Consider the following 25,601-nt stretch of genomic DNA (forward strand, 5'->3'; position numbering starts at 1 on the left):
ATAACTTTTAGATCAATACTAATGATGAAATAAATTTTCAGCTTGAAAATTTGAACCTTTGAATCATTTGCTTTGTAGGATAACATTTGTTTGTCCTTTCTGCCTTGCTACAGGAAGCTTAGATTTATTGGGTTACTCTAATCACAGTGCTCCCATTCCGTTGTGTTTATTTGTAACCTCTTTGTGCTCTGCTTCCCCAAGGAGGCAATCACCTTTATCTTCTAATCAGACTATGTTAACTTGTAAATACTGCTTTTCACTTCTCCTTAAGTTCTTTGCATAGTTAATTAAGAGCAAAGTCCTTTTTGTACGGACATAGAAGACAGTTAATGCTATGCCTTTGTAACTTGGGAGTTCCAAATAATATTCACTCCAGGGCATCTGTTTTCTCTCTCAACTTAAGCCTAGTTGTCATTACTTCCTAACACCCTAAAAGCAGGGTCCCAAAGAAGGACTGGATGAACCCAGGAGAAGCTGTGAGCTACCCTGGCAATTTGCTTTAGGAAATTTCCTAAAAATGGTTGATAGGGAAACTCTTATCTGAAGTACTTTATTATAAATACATTTCATCTATTTGGGTTTCAATTATCTTTATATTAACGATTTCATCATTTTATGAACTATAGAAATGATCCCTGAAAATAGTCTTTGAATATTTAATAGTTTTTTTTTTCCTTTTTGGTTCACACCTGGCGATGCACAGGAGTTGATCTTGACTCTGCACTCAGGAATTACCCCTGGCGGTGCTCAGGGGACCATGTGGGATGCTGCGAATCGAACCCGGGTCAGCTGCATGCAAGACAAACGCCACACCCACTGTGCTATTGCTCCAGCCCCAAAATATTTGATAGTTTTAAGAGAACCAAGTGACTTGATGTAACAAATTTCCACAAATTTGAAACAGCTCTGGTCACTCAGCTAAGAACTGAGTCAAATGTCACAGCTTCACTTCAATATTGGGTTTCATTCCCTCAGTCTTGGCAGGTCAAGTAAACAGACAAGAAAAACAACCCAACTACAACTGCTGCAATTGACCTATTGCAAATGTGCAAATTCAGACAAAAAGTGAAATAGGAAATCTTAAAACAATAATTATGGGCAAAGCTAAATTCCTTCCAGTATTTCTCTGTAATTTCCACTAAAACCTCATTGCCCAAAATTGATGTTTTGTCCCTTCTTTTTCCTTCTTTTTTTTAAAGCATCTAATTAAATTATCAGGATTTATAATACTATTAATTGCATTTTTCATGCATATGTCTTTCCAGCACCAGACCTATCACCAGAGAACCTGCTTTTCTCAATATTCTCAGGACCCTCCGAAACTCAATCCCATATATTTTTTAAAATCTGTGACTCCTCCAGAAGAGAGACAGACATAGAAAGATCACACTGATCTGTGAAATATAAAGTAACAGAATGGGAGACTAACACCCAAGAGTAGTAGAGATAAGAACCAGGAGGTCTGCCCCAGAGCTTGGAAACTGGCCTCACGTGCTAGGGGAAAAGGCAGTTGAGATAAAGAAGGGAACACCTAGTAGAGGATGTTGGGAAGACCCACTTGGGTTGAAAGATGCATGTCAAAAGTAGACTATAGACCAAACATTGATGGCCACTCAATACCTTCATTGCAAACTACAACACCCAAAAGGAGAGAGAACAAAAGAGAATGCCCTGCCACAGAGGCAGGGTGGGTTGGTGGGGGATGGGGTGGAAGTGGTGGGATGGATACCGGGAACATTGGTGGAGGAGAATGGGCACTGGTGGAGGGATGTAAAAGATCACTGTATGACTAAAATGCAAACATGAAAGTTCATAAATTTGTAACTACCTCATGGTGATTCACTAATAAAAAAATTTTTAAAAAGGAAATGGATTATGAAAATAATAGAATAAAAATAAAGTCAGAAAAAAAATCTGTGACTCCTCAAACATAGAAAGTTTTCTCCATGACCTATATTTTAATATTTTCCTCAAGTTAGTATGAATTAAGAGTGTTACAAAGGATTTTGATGACATGCTGACATATATAAGAAATATATATATATATTTATCTGGATATATATTCAAAACAATATAGATATGTACTCAGGAATGTATACTCTGAAACTTCCTTTAATTTCAATCACTTTATTTTTCATGAAATTGAAATACAAGAAAAATATCAATTATGACTTGATTTGTAATATAAGAAAAACCTTGAAAGATTTTTAAAAAGGAACAAATACTTGAATCCACCACTTTGAGACCCAGATTATCTAAATTGACTGTTTCCACTGACAGATTAAATTATGTTGCAACATTAACATTTCATGAGAAACCTTATAAGGGAACACGATAAAATGATGATTGCTGAGCTGAATAACAGGCATAAATATATAAAACAACTCACCCAGCCCCATATGGCTATTCTTTTTTCATCAATGAAACCCATTTCTATGAATTTTCTAAAGTTAAAGAAACAAATTTTTAGAATTTTAAGTGTGTACACATGACATTTACTTAATTACACAAGCATATTTAATCCAAAAATTTAATAGAAATGCTACATTTTCTTTGTTTAAACACATGCATAATAAGACTGCATTTACAAATAATTAAGAATATTATCATGTCATCTTTAAAGTCTGTTCTACTTCTACTAAGTGAAATTTCCAGAGCTGCAAAGTATCCTATATGAAATGCATGACTTCAGTTTTTTAATATTCAGAAAGGTCAAAAAGACAGGTTCGTAGAAACTTAAAAAATAATAAGACCAAATTTTTAAATCTACAGCTTTTGCAATAAAGATTTTTCTTGTTGCTGTTTTAATTCATTACTATTTTGTTCACTTAACATTATAAGGATAATCACAATTTCATTTTCACTCACATTTAAGCAACCTATTCCTCTTCCATATCATACTTAAATGTCACACTCTCAATTTATCAGGATATGGACAACTGCATGATTCAGGATATGGAAATGATTCATTTGAACTTGATCAGAGAAGAGCCCGACAGGCAATTCTTGCCCAAATAGACCAGTGATTCAGGGCAGAGTCCTGAGAATCAAAAGCTCCTGGAATCCTGATGTGCTGGGACACCTGAGTCACCTTAGCTGTGTTGAAGGCCTCCAGGGCCACACCAAAGGTCCTCTGTGCCCTGCAGACAATGCTCAAGGGACCATTTGATGCCTGAAATCAAACCTGGCACTTGCTAGGCATGCGCCCTAACTTCTGTACTAGTTTCCAGCCCTAAAAATGAATTTAGAAAGAAATATTTCTCTGGGGATGTGGGATAATTTTGAAGAAAAAAATGTTGGAAGCACATGAGAAACCCTCATGTGGTTCTCTTTGCATCACTGAGCGAGATCCTGGAGCACATGGCTGAAACAAGGGTAGTCTCTGAGCCCACAAATAAAAATAAGTAAATTAAATGAAAGGTTATGAGAAATCATTGGAAATACAACTTTGCAAAGTTGATAGAAAATAAGAGTGCTTCAGGCTGATTTATATGTTGCTTTCTTTGGGGTTGATATTCTAGGGATTGGTGATTTATTTGGAGTATATAGTATGAGAGGAAAACCAGGAAACTCTCAGAGATGCAGAAGCAGTAATATAAAACAGAAAGTGAAGAAACCATTGCAGAGGCTGAGTGTAAATGTATCATTGGCAGAGACCAATGTGGCACACAGACCACAGGAGATAAACCTTTTTTTGACCTTCAGTTACATTAATGCCTTTTCTTATTCTTCTCTGGAAATAGGCTGGAGTGGTTGTCATTAGTTAAACAGGAGCATTCTTAAAGGGATTTCACAGCAACCATTTTGCTCCTTGCATTGATTTCAACATGCATATTTCCCATGCATAGAGGAATTGGGCAAGTGCCCGGGACAAACAGATGGGAAGAAGCCCCGTCAGTCACAGCTTACCCTACACTGATTCTTTGGGACACTGAGGAGTCTGCAAGGAAGAAATGCAGTTGAGAGTGGAAAGTTGCTACCTAGGTACCTGCTATTCATTATAAGATAGAGAAAATTTGTAGCAAACTGTGGCACTTTGACAAATATTCCACAAACTTCAAAAACCAAAATAAAGAAGGAAATATTCCCTTGTTAAAAAAAACAATCCTGTCACTGGGGCTTGAAAACAGTTCTAAGCAATAAAATCAATCACTATTTTATGATCTCTAAGAAGTTAACAATCGCATTTCCTTGCATCTGGGAGAAAAGCAAATGACAGGTGACACATGGGAACAGGAAATTCTTAAAAGCTTCCTTCCTAGGTTAATTCTAAAAGGATGACATTTACAGGAAACAATAGTGCAATAGTTAACACAGAAATAAAACATTAACACTTAATGTGGCACGTCTAGGTTAAATGTTAGCTAGATAATCTGATCTCCGTGAAATCAACAAGTCTCTATAAAATATATCTCCAAATTTTAAAGAGTTTCTAGGGAGATTATCAGAAATACTGTTGCTAATGCAGCTAAAGCAACAAAATGTTAAGGCAAATTAAAAATAGATTTTTCTAATCTTGGAGGTTGGCCTGTACTTTACATGTTTTTTTTCTCATCAAAGCTGTCCTAGATCAAAGATCAATTATTATACTATTTGGGGATAGTTCTTACTGGTACCATATATAGCAGTATAATATAATATTTTTTATGTCATACTTATATAATTCTTCCCCGGAATTAGTGAACCAGATTAAATACAAATTTTTTAGTGCCAGTGTCAAAACTCATAAATATTCCCAAAATGAGCAAGTTTGCCATCTAAGTACCAAAGTTTATAAGTTCCACATACATATCATTTCCAGAGAAGCCTGATGATAACAGGGTACAAGCTTCATATGATCTTATAAAATCTCCTTTAAAATATTCATTCTCTTTTGTACCAAAAAAAATCATCAGATTGTAGGAGCATTTTTTTCCTGCTTTGCTTTGTTCAAATTCATCAACCTTATTATTTACTGTTGTTTCAAAAAGTGTTAAATTATTTTAGGTAGATAATTACTCAATGGAGCAAATTTTATTATTCTTTGTGCCATCGATTTGGGAAAAGAGAATGTAAAATTTGAAAATTCCAGGGGGGTGTTATAGTTCCAATTCTCTAAAATTTCAGTGTCTGGTTCTCTAGATAATTTTTGGGAGATGTTAAACTATTCCCAGGATAACTTTATAAATCTATTTTTAATAACTTTTGTTTTCTCAAAACATATGACTCCAAAGGCTTCCTTTTCACTGTTTTTAGAATATTGGTTTTAAGGGACCAAAGAAATAGTACAGAAGGTAGAGTGTGCCTTGCATATAACCAACTGGTATTCAGGGTTCAATCCCTGGCACCCCATATCATTCCCAAGCAACACCCAGATTGATCCTTAAACACAGAGCCAGGAGTCAGCCCTGAGCACAGCTGGGTATGTCCCAGAATAGATGAAGAAGGGAAAAAAAAGATTATTGGCTTAAAAAATAAACACCAGCTCCATTTGATACCTTCTCTTTTGCTTATATATCAGTCATGGGCTCTATACCCACCCTTATTGATTAGTATACATAGTAAAAGTTTCCATGTAACAACAATGCTTTCTACAAACAGGAAGCATTCTATAATATTAGCAAATTGTAAGTACATTGAAAGGAGAGATTGTAAAGTGACAGTCTTATACTGAATGACAATTTTATACTGAAATTTGTGACCACTGTATAGTTTTATATTGAATGTGCTGCAATGTTAAATTCTGATCTATTGTTACTGAATGGTTTTTTGAGTCAGAAGATGTCTGCTCTATTGATGATATAGGTGATATAGGTGATATCATCAATAGAGCAGACATATTCAGGTTCCATCTTGAAAATGGCACAGAGAAGATAAAGGGAGCCAATTACCACAACTAATCTAAATGCAATGATAAGTATCAAAAAACATGTTATTATGAAAATTGGTAGAATTTGTGATTTCATGACCTGTACATTAAACATGAAAAATAACTAATTTTGTTAAGGTTTATACACGGGTCTCAGGTTTAAAGTTTCATTTTATCTAAGAAACACATCATACTATCTGTTTCCTCTAGATATCCTTAAATTTGAATGATGCATTTTTGATGATAAAGGAAAACAAAAATATAATTATCTTGCTATTCTTCATAGGTTTTTATTACCAGATTATGATAATGATGACAATAATGTTGATAATAATTTTAATGATGGTTTTCTAACCAATACAAAAGCAAATCATGTTTTAGCTTCACTAACTTCAGAAAACGTCTATTTGAATTGTAAATGAGACATAATTTGCATTTCTGCCTTTCATGTAAATTCGGGGTTACAAATCCTTAGATGTGGTCTACAGAGACAAAAAAACAAATCACTGAGTGGAATTGTCTAATGCTGATAACTATGTTAGTATTCCCATTGAGGCACATTAGTCTTTACATGAGAAATTGATCTCATATGGAGTTTTTCTTTGAATTACCTCTTCTGTCTCTCCATCAGGCAGAAGAAGACTCTCCCAAACAAAAGTATAAGGGAAAGGCTTATCTGGATCCGTAGGAAAAATGTTGCCTCCTAGAAAGTAGGCATAAATGTTGCCTACAGATTGAATGTTTTTAAATAATCTATTAATCTGTCAGATTTTACTTAAATAAACTTTGTTTTCAGTAGAATATTTTGTGTGTAATTGTGTGTATTACTGTTCACAGAATGAAAGAAAAAAATGAAAACATATGGGTTATGATTTTGAAAAATAATCACTTGTATGTCTAAATTCTTCTGCTTTGCTTAGAGACAAAAATACTGTAGAGTGTTGTCTGGGCCTGACTCCTAGCTGTAAAATACAATCTGTGTCGCATATGATGCATTGAAATTAATAATTATTAATTAGATTAAGAAATGTACTAGTAAATGTTCTAAATTGTTCTTTCTTGTTCTTTCTGCAAAACAGTTTTATCTTAACTATTATACACGCACATATATATCCATGACCAAAAGAGTGGAATAGTGTTTGTTCATTTTCAAATGTACAAGTTAATATTCTCTAACGTCATCTATTTATACCATAACAAAACCTCCACAGCTATGAGAATTACTCAGAAGAATTCTGCTCAGTGTTTTCAAATAAGCAACAATTTAGGTTATTATGTTCTTTTCATTTTCTTTTCTTTTTTTTCTTTTTTGGGTAACACCTGGCGATGCACAGGTGTTACTCTTGGCTCTGTACTCAAGAATCACCCTTGGTGGTGCTCAGGGGACCATATGGGATGCTGGGAATCGAACCTGGGTCGGCTGCGTGCAAGGTAAACACCCTACCCACTGCACTATTGCTCCAACCCCTATTCTTTTCACTTCAGAATAAGATGATTGAGGAAAAAATTGTGGTTCAGAAGTTGGGAATAACTCAGATTATAAATCTGTCTTTCCTCTGAATGTTTCATAATACATTTTCCGTTATATAATATGAATTATTTTGTCAAATGAAAACAGGAAACTACCTTCAAGGTAACATAACCAAGTTTGACAGCTAGTTTAATCAGCAATGAATTAGCAGCTTCTAAAATAATGTAGTACAGATAAAATCTTGAGTCTTTTCTAAATGCTTGTGGTAGAACTCATAGTGCTTGAGTACGTCTGATATTAGGTTTTCTGCAGACCATCAATAAATGTCTTAAAAAACTTCTGCTAACTTGAGACATATAAGTAGATGAAAAGATGCTAGAATTACTGACATATCCCAAAAAGGATATTTGTCATTTTTCTCTATAAATATTTTTCTACATATTTAATAGCTTTCTCCCAAGAATTACATATTTTCAGATTAAACAAAAATATCCCTTTAAAATTAAAGATAGTTTTAGGCCAAGTTAGGAGAATAGATAAAAAGAACTCAGAATATGATTGCATGCTTTGCTTTTTGTTGCATGCCAACTCCTGTTTGAATGAGAAGATGCTCACCTGACCGCTGTGATCTGGTCCTCAACTTCATACACACCCAGTTTTCGATATACTGCATAGAGGAGTTTATCTCCTTGGAAAGCTGTTCCTCGCCCATCTACCAAGGCAACGACTATCCCTTCCTTACTTGCAAGATAAGATATCCAACTAATAGCAAATACAGACCTTACACTCTGACTGCAGGGACCACCATACCTAAATGAAAAAAGAAAAAAAAAAGATAAATTCTGATGCCTTTGTAAAACTCATGTTCCCATTGTGACCCAGAGTTGCCTTTAGTATTTTCCAGTCCATTTGTGTGATAAAATTTCAATAACAATGGAGTTAAAATTGGCACAAAATCAAGTCAGGACCAGGCTTTTCCCAGAGGTTTGCTACAAGGAAGTTGTTTTGGGACACAGCCTCTCCTATTCCCCAAAACGGATACATCTAGGGTTGGCATTTCAAGGAATATGTGTGGGTTTTTCGTCATTTCTGCCACCTGCCACTTGCTAAAAGCAGGCATAAGATATACTAAAAAAAAATGCCTGGTGTTTTAAGCAAATTGTGTGTAGGTCAGCACTGATTTTGGGTGTGATTCCACTAAATGTATTCCATTCCCTTATTTCATTTCTAACTCAATTACATAAGATGTTAAGATGATTTACAATATTTTTTGGCTGTAATTTCTCTACTTCAAAGGTATTTTGACACATTCGGCAATTTGCCATACAAAGGAAATCCAACACAACAAATGCAAGCAAGTCCATCTAAAAACCTCAAAACTCCCTCAATCTATTTTAAATAGCCATATTTTATTTACTCTGATTAGTTGTGGAATATATAAAAACAGCATCAATAGGAACTGTTACCAAGGAGAATGGTTCATTCTATCTCATAAGTGTGTATTTAATCCAACATATTTTCAGTAAATAGTTTTACACCAAAGAAAATATTACATACACTTGGATTAACAAGGGATACTTCTTTGATCTGTCAAATTGAGGAGGAAGAATCATCTTGTACCATAAAGCTTTAGGGAAAAAAAAGAAAAAATACTATTTCACAAGTTATGGAATAATATTAAAACAATGTATACCATAAAATCAATTTATAAATATTAAATTACTTAAAATAAAAATGTTTTAAACTTAATAAATTTGAATTTTTTACATGTTTTGTCTAATTAAAAAATAATTAGGCATATTAAACCAATGTTTGCTCATGAGACACAATTCTAAAATTAAAATTAGAAAGTGCTGCCTTCATTGAAGTGGAAAGAGGGAAAGTATAAGAACAAACTTATTCACAAACATATTAAAAATATTTTTGAATCTCTATTTTAATTGAAATCTTATAGTTTTATAGGTTTTGGACTGCAATACATGCCCTTTAACTGTTTTGAAAGCATGGTAAGCATTCACCACTATATCTATAAATAAAAAGTGTTTAAAAGATCTTACTAATTTCATCCACTTCCAATTTCTTAATTTCCTCCTTTGGTAACTGAATATTTTTCAAAGCAATTTCCAATTCCTTGTTTTCTTCCAGGATTTTAATTTCTTTAAAAAACAAAATGTCCATTGTTAATTAGCAGTATTTCCATAAAAAAATTCCTTTCTTAAACGTCCTTTGGTTTTAACAGGATGAAACTAAAACTGTATAAGGATTTATTATGGAGTTTCATATTTACAAACATATTTTTAATCTAGCCTTTAAAGCAAAAATGAGCTTATAAACGACATCAATCACTGTCTCCTCAGCTGATTCTGATGGTATCAAAACAACATTTTTAACAGAATCACAGAAGCAACACTGTTTATTCAGCCAAATTTCCCCATCTACAGCTTTTATTTTTTTTTTCAGTGTGAAGTCATGACCTAACAGAGTAGGTGACATTTTTTTTTTATCATCTACTGAAAAAAAAAGTAGCATGAGTAAAATTCTATCTTGTTAAAATTTAAAATAACCATATAGTTACAGAATTTGTTTTTCACATTTTAGTGGTTGAAGTCAAATAATGTTACTGTTATTTTTTACATCAATTTCTTAACCATTTTCTTTGGTACTTGATTAATACAGGATAGTCCTTTCTTTCAGTAATTGAATTAATGAGCATCCTATTCCTTCAAATTTTTTCTCTCAAGGTAGTTATGCATATTAGTAAAACAGCAACAGTTATGCATGAAGATCTCATTCTATCTTTTATCTTAAAAATATCTCAAATACTGCTGTTTATATATGTATACACACATTTATGTATATATATATTTATATATACACTTTTAAAAAAAATTTTCAGCCACTCTCAGCAGTACTCAGGGCATACTCCTGATGCTTTTCAGGGATCTCTCCTGGCAAGGCTCAGTGGACCATATAGGGGTGCTGGGATCAAACCATAGCCAGGTACATGCAAGGCAAGCAAAGTACCCTCTGTACTCCCTCAAACCCATGCAGTTTATGTTTGTGTACTTATTTTTCGAAACTAACAAATCAATTGCCATACCAATGGATTTTTATCAACTGATGGTTTTTTGTGAACTTTTATTTAAATTGACATCTCCTAAAGAAGAGTTAGAACTTTCACAAAAATGTGGAGCTTGTAGCTATAGGGCCTGTATGACTTCTGAATATGGTGTTTCTACAAAAGGCATTCAGTGGACTTCTTGTTTCTGTGCCTTTCTAAAAAGTGATCCTTAAAGATAAAAAACTGGAGGAGTGCGTGTAACTGCTCTGAGTTTGCCAAACCACTTCCCTTGTAACTCTCAGCTTTCATATAATCATGGCATTTTGCTCTAACATGTTATATTTAATCTTAGAACAAATATAGATGTTTTGGTATGAGTTGTATAAGATACATAATAAATGTCATTTAAACTTTGGGTAATACATCAGGAAAGAGATACTTGTGGCATCTTAAAAATTAAAACCCAAAAATTAAATATACAAGTCTAAGAGTAATGGAGTCAACTCTCATTCTTCACATTTGAGTTTTGTCTGCAGAGTTGTCATGATTTAAAGGACTCCTGGGTGGAGCAAGCGCACAGTGAGTGCATTATTCATTCATGCATTTATGTATGTATGTATGTACGTGCGTATTTACTGCTATCTCATGTGGTTAAAAGGTAAAGAGAATTCAAGTTGGAAACAATTACATAGGTGCTGTCCTGTGGGTTAGACTTCTGCTCCTTCTTCATCCTATTGCCAGATAGTGAACTTTTCTGATTCATAACTTACTAAAATGTCAAACTTAATTTAAAAGCTTACTAATGTTTCTACACTTTGGGTTATATTTTTATGGATGGAAAGTGGGCACTTTCCCACCCCCTTACTGCAAAATGAAATTACATAGTGTAGAGAGGAGTGGAATGAAGTGTCAATTGGGTTTCATTTTGTGACCGACTAATAAAAATCTGTAACTGGACTGGTGAAATAGGCATCCCCAGCACTGCATATGGTTCCCTGAATACTACCAAAAGTTATTCCTGAGCACCTAGCCAGATATAAGCCCTGGAACTTCCCAGAGTAGCCTGGAAACAAAAACGAAGCTAAAAAAATAACTACCTGGCCCAAGAATGCTATACCCAGTGCTTATACCCTCTTTTACCCTTTGTTATTTCTGGAATCTTTAGTACTTAGCACTTGTTAGGTAGTATGTGCACTTACTACATTCATTTTATTATGATTAAATCAAGGTGTAAGAATAATGGGTCTTAGAGATATTGTTAAAATCATATGAAATGTGATATTTGCTCATTAAACTTCGTGAAAAATTTTAAGGTCATCAGATCAATTGATAATTTTAATGAACACTGATTTTGCCTGAAGCAAAAAAGCTTCAGCTGGGCCTTCAATGTCAAGCAGCCCTTCTGGTTCAAGTACTCTGCTATTTCAAATAATCTTTCTCTACTATGCAGTGAAATGTAGCCATTGCACTGTTACTTTTTTTTTTTTTTGCAACCTATACAAGTCTTCATACATTTGCATCTATAGTTTTTTCGTTCACTCGCCTGGTGTAAAAAGATTAATATCCTCACCAGTCTTTGAACTCCAGTTTTCTCCCTTACATCTACAACTTCTTTTGATATTCTAAGATATCAACATTTATCTATGCGAAAGGGTCTATCATTCAAAAGCAAAACTAAACCTTTATCAAGCTTCTCCAGTCACCTTTCCATTCTGGACAGTCAGATATATTTATTTTTAAGGTTTTTGGGTGACACCAAAAGATGCTCAGAGGGTAATCCTGGCTCTGTGTTCAGGAATTACTCCTAGCAAGCTTGGGGAAACATATGGAGTGCTGGGGATTGAACCTGGGTGTGCCTGGTGAAGGCAAGCATCCTACTTGCTGTAATATTTCTCTAGTCCCCTGGTCTGTCAAATGCAATATTTTCTTTTCTATATATGTCTTAATGCATGCCGAGTTTTCCTTTTATCTGGCTTCTACCTGCAAGCTCCACAGCTCTGGTCAAGGTAGTACTAATCTCTTTCTTGCTAAATCCATTAATTTAGAGTAGTTCTTACTTCACTCTACAATGTTTGATACAGTTGAGCATGGCCACTTTTCCACCCTTGCTTCTAGGACACGATACTTTCAAGGTTGCCCAACCTAGGGTTTGCTCTCTAAGAATCCTTAATGGACTCAATTTTGATTCAAATTGCTCATGTTGATGTTCTGTTCATTTTTTATTCTAAGCTTACAGTCCACTATGACTGATTACCTTCACTTTTTTGCACTCAAACAACTCATCCCTGTCCATGATTTTAATAACCAGGTATTCTGTAAACAAGTTACTTTTTGATAATTCCAAGATTATCATCTAATATGCAGATTCAAAAAACAAAAAGATCATTGCAGGACTGATCTACTTGAATCACTTACCAGCATCTCAAACTCAACATTCAAAACAAAAGTTACTTTTCCACATTTTCTGTAACTGAATTTCTCGGGTGAGAGGAAGCATCAATTAGTATCAGCCCATTTGAGCAACAGCATTAAAGCAGCATTAATCCTTTCTTTATATTAATGGACTCATGGATATATTTGATGTAGCTATCATTAACGTCCTTGAAGATTTAGAGCTTATCTCTCAATGTTTTGTTCATTCTGAAAATCGAATAGCCAGCACAGTGTCTGACTTTAAAGTGGTAATTGCTCAATAAGTATTTTTTGGGTAAAGACTGCCTGCACCAAATGCAATGGGAAAAAATACCAAAAAACTTTAAGATACAGGGCTGGAGCAATAGCACAGCGGGTAGGGCATTTGCCTTGCACGCAGCCGACCCGGGTTCTAATCCCAGCATCCCATATGGTCCCCTGAGCACCGCCAGGGGTAATTCTTGAGTGAAGAGCCAGGAGTAACCCCTGTGCATCGCCGGGTGTGACCCAAAAACCAAAAAGAAAAAAACAACTTTAAGATATTTTTTATTAAAAAGCAACTCCGTATTTTGCTTGGGTATTTATTCGAAATATATATTCTATGGGCCATATTAAGATCTACTGAACTGCACTCTCCAAGGAGAGTCTGAGAATCTTTATTTATAATAAACGTCCAAGAGAGTATCTTCATTAGGGAAATGCATAAAGAACTATGTTCTAAAAGAATTTGCATTTTCTCTCACAAGTTAGTACACATAAATGTACATGATATCGATGAGAGTAGCAAGAACATGGTGCCTATTTTGAAAATATCAGACAAAGTAATAAGGCTTTGTAAACTATGCAGAAATTCTTGTAGCAGGAAGACACAGTAAGTCCCAGTGGAAATCCGTGCTATGCATAAAACACTGACCTTGATTTTGAACTTATAGTAGAATGGGATGATACACTTATGATGGCTTTCATTAAATCAAAACAGTTTTGAAAGTGACAATGATTTGAAATTTTTTATACTAAGATGAACCAAATTCAGAAATCTAATATTTCATTATCAAATACAGCTTTTTTAAATACTTGAAAATGTAACTAAATTTTTATTTCCATTACTATAATATTCCATTACTATAATACTATAATTCCTGAGCACCTGAGTTGATTGTTTTTCCTTGTTATTTTATTTTCCCTTTTACTTGTACCCTTCAGCTGCCAGCCAAACTAATTTGAAAGTAGTTCCCTGACATGTTACCAAAGTTGTCCAGAGATCATCTTAGGTATGAGTGTGAAAATCTTTCATTGTCCCTTAGTCACCACCAACCTCAACCCTATAATTTAATTTAATAGTAAATCAAGAGATAATTAGGAATTTCAGGAAGTATATCTGAGCAATTAAATGCCTGGAAAACTTTGTTGATAGCAAGAACACTCATCATTAAGTTGTGAACGATTTTGAACTAATATTACAAATATAGAATGGAGACCGATGTTGATAGCAGTTGAAAATGGAAAAAGCCTCTAAATCTTAGGACACTCAGCATGGTAGCAGTGTGATATAGCTGTTAAAGCCAAAAAGCTAGCACAGGAATCATCCTCTGCTTTAAATTAGACTTGTATCTGGAACTTGTCTTGAGAAGGAAAAGTAACCAGTGAAATAGAATTTGGGTTTTTGTTTGACTGGTTTTTTTTTTTTGTTGTTGTTGTTGTTTGTTGGGGCCTGCACCCCGTGGTGCTCTAGTCTTACTTCTGTCTCTTCACTCAGAGATCACTTCTGGCTGGGTTCAGATGACCATATGGGGTGCCAAGGACAAAACCTGGGTTTGCCATGTGCATGGTAAGCACCTACCAACAGGTAGGTGCTATCATTCCAGCCCCTAAAATAGAAATCATTCCAGCCCCTAAAATAGAAATTATTATTTTGGAGAGATGTTGTGCTAAATATCTTATATTTCTCCAATGCTCTTTGCTTTTTATAAGGCTTTTATATTTTTTGAGGAAGATAGGATTAATTCCTGTGATATAATCAATTATATTAGTTCTGGTTACTGCAAAAAATAACTAAATTTCATGTCATCAAGTTTACCTAAAAGAAAAGTAATAAGAAAAGAAACATCAGAATGTCATCAGATTCCCCTTGTTGGTGTAGGGTCACAAAGAGTTTAGAAATTTTTTTGACAAAACAACAGCATGCAAGAGAGAGTACCTTGATCCGTGCGGCCATCATGAAGGGTAGAAATGGGGAGACCAGGGCCTGTGCATAATAAGAAAATAAAATCAAAGCTTAATTTTAAAATAACACTTTATTTTCAAGGTCAGAAAGATAGTACAAGGAATAAGGCTCTTGACTTGCCTGGGTTCTATCCCCAAATGTGGTCTCTGACTACAGTGCCAGAAGTAAATCCTGAGCACCTCTGGGTATGGCCCAAAATTAAATAACATTTACCTTTTAAAAAACTACTGATAATTATCATAATTTTTATTAATCTCAACTATATTTTTTAATTATGCATCTGTCCCCCCCAAAGAAGTAAACATTACCTTTTAAACTGTATTTAAATAACACATAAAATCAGAGTTCAATTAAAGAACGGATGTAAGAGAAGAGTTTCTTGTATGCTTTTCCAAGAGTAATCCTGAATAATTCAACTCTAATTACAACCAGAAGCTGCAGTGATAAGTGACACCTGAAAATATGTTATGTTGCATAAGTTGAGTTTTTATCCTCGATGTCTCTATTATCAAATAATGTGCACCAGTACCCAAACTATATTTTAAATCTGGCTCATAGCTTATATTTGGTTTGTTTTGGTGAGTAGAATCCTTCATCTCTTTTTTTCTCTTGTAATGAATACATACAGAAAAAATGTATTTATGTGTACATATGTGTGTGTGTATATATAAATATGTATATATATATATACATAATTTGTTGATGATTTCAAACATGTGGCAGAGCAAATAATCCAAAAATCAGACCCAGGAAAAGGTTTGTGGTCCAGACATGTATCTAAGGGTGCTAATTATATTAGAAGTACCTCTCTGGGAAGGAATGAAGAGAGAGAATGGAGGGAAGGTAGACTTTGGAGAGTTCACAGTCCAGACCTCATGAAGTTCTCCTTTGGAGGGGGGTGTCTCTGAAGCTAGATGGTTGGCAGAGTTGTTTTAAATGGAACCATTGGAACTGACTCTTATACCATAGAATGAGGAGTGGTTATTGGATGTGACCTGTGACCGTGGATGTATCACAGAATGAGATTCTTCATTGTAAGCTATCAGTTATCAGCATCCTATGTAGCTGAAGAAATAAGTGAGTTACTCCTGAAGATGGGGAATCTGGAAGGCACATGAATGCGGACTATATAATCCAACATAGAATTAAAATTCTCTGTGCAGTATCTGTATATTTGAATAGTATCTACAAATAATCAAACATTACCTATCTTATTTACATGACAAACTAAATTAATACAGGAAAATATTCCATTTTTTTTTGTAGGAATTATGTTCAGAGGTGTGGGACACCAAGAAGATTATACCTAGTGTGTCAGGGATCAACTCAGAGCCTCCCACAGGGTAGTCCTGTGCTTAACCACTGAAGTCATATCTATGGGCACTGGCAACATACTTTTGTTATTTTATTTATTTATTTTTGGTTATATTTATATTTATGTGGGTGTGTTTCTGTTGTGTCTCTGTTTCTCTCTGTGTTTCTGTTGTGTCTCTGTTTCTCTCTGTGTTTCTGTTTCTCTCTGTGTGTGTCTGTGTGTGTTTGTCTATGTGCACGTGTGTGCACGCACACATGCACGTGCATGCGCATCCTCAGTGCTAACACCTGACTCAGGAATCACTTCTGGCAGGGCTCAGAGTATTATATAGAGAGCTTTGAATAGAACTTGGGTCAGATGTGTACAGGGCAAGTGCCTTACCAGCTCTAATATCTCTGTCAAAGGATCATTTTACCCAAATAGGCAAGGGCTTAAAAGCAACACATATCAGCACTACAAAGTAGATAGACTTTTCATAGGGTGGGAGTGTCATTGGAGAACCACTAGTTCCCAGAAAGCACAGTGGGACGGACCGTTTTGGTGAGGCGTTAGAGGAATTGGTATAATCAGCTTCTGACTATAGATAACGCACATTTGATCCTGTTCCTTGGTGTCAAAAGTGTGACAGTGCTAAATGCCTGGGGTGTCCTATCCAGTGAGATAGATATTTTTGTGAGTACATTCTGGGGTACAATATTAAGAAGCTGTACACCGTAGCCACATTTTCAACTAATCTCTCTGGAAAATAAGGCTAATATTTTATATCTTACCTGTATCCTCAGTTAAGCTTAGGAATAAGGAGAAAGGATATTATTTATTAGGTTCCCTCAAAAATCTTTTTTTTTATTGGAGTCTCTGAATCTTATAGGATTTACTTTTAGTGATTTGGAGAATTTTTCTTCAAATTTATGAAAGGGGAAATATACAACTAATATTTTTGGCCAGAATGTAAGGAAATGAGAAATAGACCTAATTTCTTCCCCATTTGGTCAGTTAGCATTATTTTGGGAAATTGTCCTAGTAGTGACAACTGGCATTCTCTTTTGTTTTGTTTTGTTTTGTTTGGGGGACATACCCTGCTGTGCTCAGGGCTTGCCATTATCTTTTTGGTAAAACTATGAGACAAACTAATGGCTGGTTACCCTAGATACAAAAAACAGAAGGCAGACCCTCGGGGCCTAAGGATCAATGGCCTGGAATGCTTATCTCCCATAGCCTCAGTAACACAATTTTATCTATTTTAATCCTATTACCTGGAATTTACTCACCATCTCCAGCAGAGAATCTGAAGTTACATAATGAGGCTTTACTCTTAGTCCTAAAGGGAAAGATTTCAAGGTTTTTCCTATGATGGCGCAGTGACTCATTTTACTGGAGCTTCAAAAACACCAGACGATGTGATGCTTCCCACACAGTATATTTTTTGCTAAATGGGAAATTACCATACTGCCAAGGAAGAGTGAGTGTGGAAAAGTCAGGCGATTCAAGTTCTAGAAAGGACTCTTCCACCAACTTTTGATGAGAGCTTAGACTTTGATTTCTTTTCTCTTCAGTCAGTGATCAGTGACGCACCACAGTATAAGGAAGACAAAATAATATGACAAGGGATATATTGCTTAAAATGTGCAAAATAATTAATGAATCATAATGCATTTATGTGTGTATGTGTGTGTGAGTATGTATGAGTATGTGTATCTGTGTGTGTCTGTGTGTCTGTGTCTACACCTAAGTGTAGTGTCACTGAGGTCTGATTTGTAGCTCCATCAGTAGATCAGTATAAAACCAAATTTGGGGAAGCTTTACAAAAAGACAGCCACTCTGATCTTGGTCTTCTGTGTTCATGCAGCAAGGATTCAATGATTATTATGTAATAATTGTTCTGCTTCTTGGCCTTATGAATTTAAAGACTAAAAGCAGAAGTCTACAATCTTCAGAAGAGATATGACTCAAATTAGGTAGTTCAGCAGCATGAGGTGCCTGGCATGTAAGATTTCAGTGTATGTTGCATAAAAATGTCTTGGGTTGAAAAGTGCAAAAAACTTGAGAGGGACATTTAACGTACACCTTTAAATGCCATAACTACAGTCAACATGTACAGTCATCACCAGATTTCTTGACCTTTCAAAGATCCCACTGATCCAACTTTTTCTTTTAAATTTCCAGTCTACTGCTGGTTGTGGTAGGAATAGAACCCAGAGCTCCTTCAGCAAAGCATGCACTCCCGGCCTTGGAGCCAAGTCCCTGGCCCTGACCAGACTTTGAGAAAAGATATCAAACTGACATACCTCTACCTCTCTATCAATCTATCTATTTAAATTTATTTCTATCCCTTTCCTCCCTTTTTGCTGTTGTGGAGATGCTCAAGGATCATACACACTTGGTTGTGGTACTTACACACTTTTGTTGCAGTGTGTGGGAGATAATACATTTTGTTACAATGATCAGATTACATCTTTTGTTATAGTTCAGATTACAAATCTTATTGCTATTGGAGTAAAAATTGGAAGGTGGTGGTGGTGATAGAACTTTAAGCCTCCTGCCTACAAGATAGAACTTAAAGTCTCCTGTCTACATAGTTCACTGAGCTATGTTCAGCCTCCCTAAATTGTACCATTTTATAGGAAGCATTTGAGTTAAAATACTTATCCACCCAAAAGTTAAAGGAGTTGGACTCAGGTTATGAGACTAGGTGAAAGGGCAGAAGGAAGTAGTTGGTCAGACGCCCTGTCTTCTGGTTAACAAAAGGGGTCTTTGGGGTCTTTGGCTCCAAAATAGGGATATCAGTCACCAAAGTTGCCATTTGTTCTCTGAGATTCCTGCATCCACAAGGAAAGTTCATACCAGAAACAAAATAGTCACATGCATTTTGTAGTAATTCCTTCTGTTTTCTGTCCCCTCCAGAGAACCTCAGGAACTAACTATGGTGGGAAAGGGAATGGTGAAAATGGATATTACTCAAGTTCAATTTTCCAAATCCTAAAGAGTATTGTCAAAATCCCAGCCTGTCTTATTGATCTACTGATTGCCTAATCTAACTCATCTTATTGCTTGCATAGGTTCAAAAGTGATATGTAAGATATATAAGATACTATTATTTGGCTTGAAATACACATGGCTCAAGTAGCCAGAATATTTTTAATATATGCATTTAAAATATTTGAATGAGTTATATGTTTGCAAAATACAGAAAGGGCATAATAGGTGGCAAAAGTTTACTTTACTACCCCATTAAAACTACAGCTCGAAGGTTTATTGGCTTCTAAGGGAAAGGAGTTCAGGTTTCTCCGTTCTTTCTAATGGCCATAAGGTGACTGACATTTTTCCAGGCAAAGGTGGTCAAAGTGCAGTAACCATTTTATCAGAGAATAGGACTCTTTTTTATGGCATTGTTCAAATCCTGCTTTTGATAACCAGTGGGTAATATTTACTTACTACCTCAGGTGCTGTGGCACGTGGTGGATAAGAGCTAAGGATTTACCGTCCATCGACCCTTGCTCTCATCCTGTCTCTGAGGCTCACCAGCAGTGCAAACTATTTACAATTTCACTCTTTGTGTCATCAGCAGCAAGAGAGAGAGAGAGAGAGAGAGAGAGAGAGAGAGAGAGAGAGAGAGAGAGACAGAGAGAGACAGAGAGAGAGAGAGAGAGAGTAATACCTTCCTAGTTTCCTTTCACTATTTTCTGTAAGCATTAGATTAGATAGCACAAATAAAGATCCACGCATACATCAAGCGCTCAATAACCTGTAGCTAAAGTTTGATCAGATGGTAGCGATGAGGACAGTAACAGCGGCAGGCGGGTGAGAATTTGTGTTAGGGCCATTACCTACCATAGCAGATGAGTGCATAGTACTTGGCGTAGTCGCTGAAACTTGCTGTGTAATACTGGCACCTTTCTTTCCTTAGATAGCAAGTAACACACTTCTTGCTGGGAGGATAGCTTCCAATGCTAATTCTAGAGGAAAATGAAAATAAAACGAAGCTGAAAGTTTGAGATTGTATTTATCAAAACGTACTACTCCATGTAAAATGACTAGTTTGCATATTGACATCAACCCCACTCTATTTTTTGGTTGCCAGTATCATTTAAAGGAAAGAGAAATCACAGTCTTTTGATGGAGGCTGATTTTGATCCATCTTTGCCTGATTAGCACAAACTTCGAGGGAGAAGCCCTGTGGAGTTTTCCTGGGGCTCGAGAAATGGCTTAACACCTCCACTGGGAGGGAGGTAGTTACTTTCCATAAGCACTTGTCTCCTACATTTAACAAAGTGGTTAAGACTGCATAGTTCATCTTCCCATCTCTCTTTTGTACTTGCATGGCAAAAAATACAGAAAAACTTGGCAGTATCACGAAAGTCCCCATATTTACCATCTATCTGAAAAGGGAAAATAATATTAAGCAACTTAGAAATAAGAAAGCACGGTTGTAGGTGCCTTCTATGTACGTTTATTCCATTTGGCAGGAAATTTGTGTTCCAGGAAATGCAATCTGGGATATTCGCTCTGCACATTTCTATAACAAATCAACTTGCACCTAAGATGTTGGGCCCACACTTTCCTCAGACAGTCCTCAGTGTGGTTTCTGAATGAGGTGACTGGTTTTAATATACAGGCACCTAGAACTTGTCCCACACCATTGGGATTTTGAATATAATTTAGAGTAGGTGAGCTGGCATTAAGGCAGGAAGGAGGCCCAGAGTCCCACTGTGACTATGATGATTATATAGTGCTTGCTGTATTATTTTTAATTCCTTCTGCTGCTGTTTCGACTTGATTGGGTGCGGATGAGGCTGGTCAGAGAAATTGATGCACCACAGAGAAGTGACCAGGATCCAGGAGGGACCAGGAAAAATAAGTGAAGAAAATCTTCCCACTTCTCCTGTTAGGTTATATTTATCTCCCATTTTGGTGTTATTTTTGAAGGTAGACAATTAACAGCAAAGGGTCAAGATCTACATGTCTAGGCACAAATTCTAGTTTCAATATCATGATTTGCCTAGAGTTGTAAAGACTAAGTGAAATTACATCTGTGAAGCAGATTAGAAAAAAAAAATGTCTGGGATGTGGCTCAAATGTTATAACACACGCTTTTCCTATGTGAGGTCCTGGGTTTGGTCCCACTGATGATGGGCCCTCCCCATTAGTATGGCAACAATAACAAGAGATGTGCCTGGAATATAAAACGACCAATCCATAGTAACTACTGTTTTTAGTTCCACTTATAGAAGGGCAGTAGAGGCTGATTTTTCAATAACTCAGGGGATCATTGAACGATACTTAAAAAAACTAATTTAATGGAGGCTTTTGAGATAACTTAAATGATTGGTGCATGTGCCTTACATGCTGGAGGTTCTGAATTACATTCTCAGTACTGCACGGCCACCAAAACACCTCCAGAGATAGGCCAAGAACCCCCTGAGCACCTCCTGAGCCCTGGAAGATCTAAATTACACTGCACTCATGTAATGCACATCTCCAGGGGCAATCATTGAATTACCTGACTGTATATATCTGAAAGTGGTCCTGGGCCCCCTGAACATTGTTTAGGAGCCCTGCCAACCTAAAAAAAGGTAATTTAGGAACAGAGATGGACTGGAGCAATAGCACAGCGGGTATGGCGTTTGCCTTGCATGCAGCCTACCTGGGTTTAATTCCTCTGCCCCTCTCGGAGAGCCCGGCAAGCTACCAAGAGTATTCTGCCCACATGGCAGAGCGTGGCAAGCTACCTGTGGCATATTCAATATGCCAAAAACTGTAACAACAAGTCTCACAATGGAGATGTTACTGTTTCTTTTAACAATTCAGTTCTCCTAACAGTTAAATCTTGAAACAAGTGCTTTGATTTGAATCTATTTTTCTACTATATATATTTGCATCAAGCCATTTCTTCCACTCATTAGTGATTTCACAATATTTGCCCACTCGAACCAATCGATGAACAATGGGACAACAGTGCAACAGTGCTACAGGAACAGAGATGAATGTTCTATTTGGATTCTGGGGGAGTACATAGGTGTTCACAGGGCTTAACTCCTTGTTCTGTGATCAAAATTCACTCCTTGTAGTACTCAAGGAACCAAATGAGGTGCTGAGGATCAAATTCAGACTGGCCACATGCAAGGGAAACACACTACCTTCTGTACTATCTCTCCCGCCCAAAAGTGAACCATATTAAAACCAATTACATATTATGGGAATATAAATAGTTTTAACTTCTATTACAGGCCTAAAACTGGTCATCTCTCGAATACTAAGACAGTTTTTAAAAAATCAAATATCTACAGGAAAAAATAATAGAGTGAATTGACATAATTACCTATAAATATTTCTTCTTCCAGGGTAGCCTTCAAATTCATTGCTGGAATAAAAGCTGAAAATGTATTCAGAATTATTAAATAAGTTTTGATAACTAAATGGTGATAATTTTTTAACAATAATTTCAATTGAGCAAAAAATTTTACCTATTGATTAATTAGCACTTATGTACACAAATCACCATGGCTCATAAAGAATTTTGATTACTTCGCCTCACTTTCCAACTATTAGAAAAGAACATTAAATTAAGCTGAGTATTCTTAATGTTCAAATATATTACATAAATATAAATATGCCTGATCTATTAATTATAAGCCACACAAAATAAGTTACAATTTTTCATTTTGAAGATTGATAGCAATATACTGATTTCTCTATGCTATTGTATTAAATTTTATCTATGATTTTGTTCATGTTTTATTTTACAGAAAGCCTAACATCAAAAGTTTCCGTAAATTATGAAACTTAATCCACCCTGGGATACCAAAGGGCCATGCCAATTTATCCAGATGCAAAACAAGTCACAAGAAGATGTACTTGTTACTTAAGTATCCAGGCCCCAGTTCTAACCTATCTTAATATAGCCATGAAGTGGGAAATCCAATTTTAGCTGCATCATGATTTTCACTCTTCTGTGAGTTCATCTGATATCACAGATACTCCCTGACTTTCTTCTTCCTCCCTCCCTTCCTCCTTCCCCCCTCCATTCCTTCCTTCCTTCCTTCCTTCCTTCCTTCCTTCCTTCCCTCCCTCCCTCCTCCCTCCCTCCCTCCCTCCCTCCCTCCTTCCTTCCTTCCTTCCTTCCCTCCCTCCCTCCTCCCTCCCTCCCTCTCTCCCTCCCTCCTTCCTTCCTTCCTTCCTTCCTTCCTTCCTTCCTTCCTTCCTTCCTTCCTTCCTTCCTTCCTCCCTTCCTTCCTTCCTCCCTCCCTCCCTCCCTCCCTCCTCCCTCCCTCCCTCCCTCCCTCCTTCCTTCCTTCCTTCCTTCCTTCTGTTCTGATCAATAAAACAGAACCACTAGATTCTAATGTTTTTATTATTTTAAGCTGATCCTGTACAGTATGAAAAATGGACCAGAAAGCAAAGATCTGGAAGAGAAGAGTTCCTGTTGGTTAACAATAAAAATCTTAAATCTAATTGCAGAAACTAAGTTTCAAGCTTAGATAATTTAATTGGTCACCTTAGATAATTTAACCAAATTTCCAAGTTTGAGTTTTCTCATCTTGAAAGTAGGGTAATCATTTCTACTTTGAAGTATGGTACACAGTACTTGCTCATAATAATAGCACATATAGATGATAATCTTAAACTTAATCTTAAATTTATATAACAGTGAATCACTATGAAAAAATTTCCATATATATGGATTGCTTTCATTGCTTCAAGTGCTGGAGAGCCAAACATTTTTAGAGAAATTTTACTTTTTATATGTATCATTTATTTATCCTGTATTGGAAATAACCATGTACTAAGTATTCATTTATGGAGGATATTTGACAAGCTATTTAAGAACATGTAGTATTAATAAATACTCAACTAAATAAAAATACTCTTAAATTAGAGGGATGGTGTAGTATCATTTGTATGTCCATCAGTGCCAATTAAAACCTCAATGGCACATTGTGTTTTATGCAATACTTACAGTGAATCCTGTGTTACTCTGACTATATTTATGGCCTCCCACTTGCCACTTGTAATTTGAATAGCATTTTCCTATAAAAAGACAAACATTATGTTGTGTGAAACTGAGCGTTATTTGAGCAACCTAAAGTGAATGATCTTTGAGGAGATAAATCTTGGAAGGAACGTACCACAGTATCTTTGATATAGTGAATATGTTTGTAGCCATCCTTGTCGCTAAATATTTTGTAGTATGAAGTGGCATCATAGCTGAAAACTGGTGTTGAAACAAAGAACTGAAAGAAATGAACAGAGGTTATATGCAAAATTAAAGATTTTTTTTAAGTAGTGCATAGTTATAGGAACCAGAATGCTATGCCTTCTTGGTCTTTTCTTCCCTTTGAAATTCCTTTGTACAAATTGAGAGCTTTTTGGCAATTATAACAGATTCTTTCACATTATAACTACAGTTAATGCTACTACACACCCTGGCTCTATAATGTTTCATTTCTATATTGTGAGATTATGTGGTTTGAAATAAAATTAAAAGAATTGCTGGTGAAACTTGATGTTTGACCAAGTTCAACTTTAAGATATATATTTGACCAAAGAATAACTATTTTTAAAGCTCATGGCCCTTTAAATTCTTGATTTGTCTGATGCCATAGTTAATGCCAATGATTCAGTGAAAAAAATTTATTTTTTACTTTAATCATTATGGTTTAGATCACATATGTATAGTAATATTAATTTATGATATTTCATTGCCACCAGAGTACCCACATCTCATTACTGGTATATTACTTCCCATCCATCTTTATTCTTCTCTATTCTTCTCAATGAAGACATTGTCTGTCACCATCACTGTCAACCCATTGCTCATCGATTTGCTTGAGCGGGCACCAGTAACGTCTTCTTTGTGAGACTTGTTACTGTTTTTGGCATATACAATTCGCCACAGGTAGCTTGCCAGGCTAGTTTAACGACCTGATGGGGCTGGAGTGATAGCACAGCGGGTCGGGCATTTGCTGTGCACATGGCCGATCTGGATACGATTCCCAGAATCACACGTGGTCTCCCGAGCACCACCAGGAGTAATTCCTGAGTGCAGAGCCAGGTGTAATCCCTGTGCATCACCAGGTGTGACTGCCCCCAAAAAAGCAAAAAAAAGTTTAATGACCTGATGATAGCTAACACAATTGTTAATGGTATAGAGGGACTTGTAAGAGCAAAATGTGATCAAGTACAAGCAAGTAGGAAATTCACTCCTTGAGCTCAGGGAGTAGAGTAAACCTCACTGTCTATTGCTAGGCTCTTTCCAGGCCCCAATGGGCAGCT

The 25,601-nt window shown here is 35.9% G+C and overlaps 1 protein-coding gene across 1 annotated transcript in view; it reads right to left on the minus strand.

Annotated features, from left to right (window-relative positions):
* FAP (fibroblast activation protein alpha) overlaps nt 1-25,601 on the minus strand; it is a 92,899-nt gene that overhangs the window by 11,803 nt on the left and 55,495 nt on the right. Inside the window, exons 13-21 of the mRNA XM_004608094.2 lie at nt 24,455-24,559; nt 24,286-24,356; nt 22,648-22,701; nt 20,160-20,284; nt 14,990-15,037; nt 9,377-9,475; nt 8,877-8,946; nt 7,935-8,129; nt 2,390-2,444 (exon numbers count right to left, since the gene is read on the minus strand). Coding sequence (XP_004608151.2) covers nt 2,390-2,444; nt 7,935-8,129; nt 8,877-8,946; nt 9,377-9,475; nt 14,990-15,037; nt 20,160-20,284; nt 22,648-22,701; nt 24,286-24,356; nt 24,455-24,559 — 822 coding nt within the window. The remainder of the gene's footprint in view (nt 1-2,389; nt 2,445-7,934; nt 8,130-8,876; nt 8,947-9,376; nt 9,476-14,989; nt 15,038-20,159; nt 20,285-22,647; nt 22,702-24,285; nt 24,357-24,454; nt 24,560-25,601) is intronic.

The sequence above is a fragment of the Sorex araneus genome, chromosome X (genome assembly GCF_027595985.1).
Source record: "Sorex araneus isolate mSorAra2 chromosome X, mSorAra2.pri, whole genome shotgun sequence".
Taxonomy (NCBI): domain Eukaryota; kingdom Metazoa; phylum Chordata; class Mammalia; order Eulipotyphla; family Soricidae; genus Sorex; species Sorex araneus.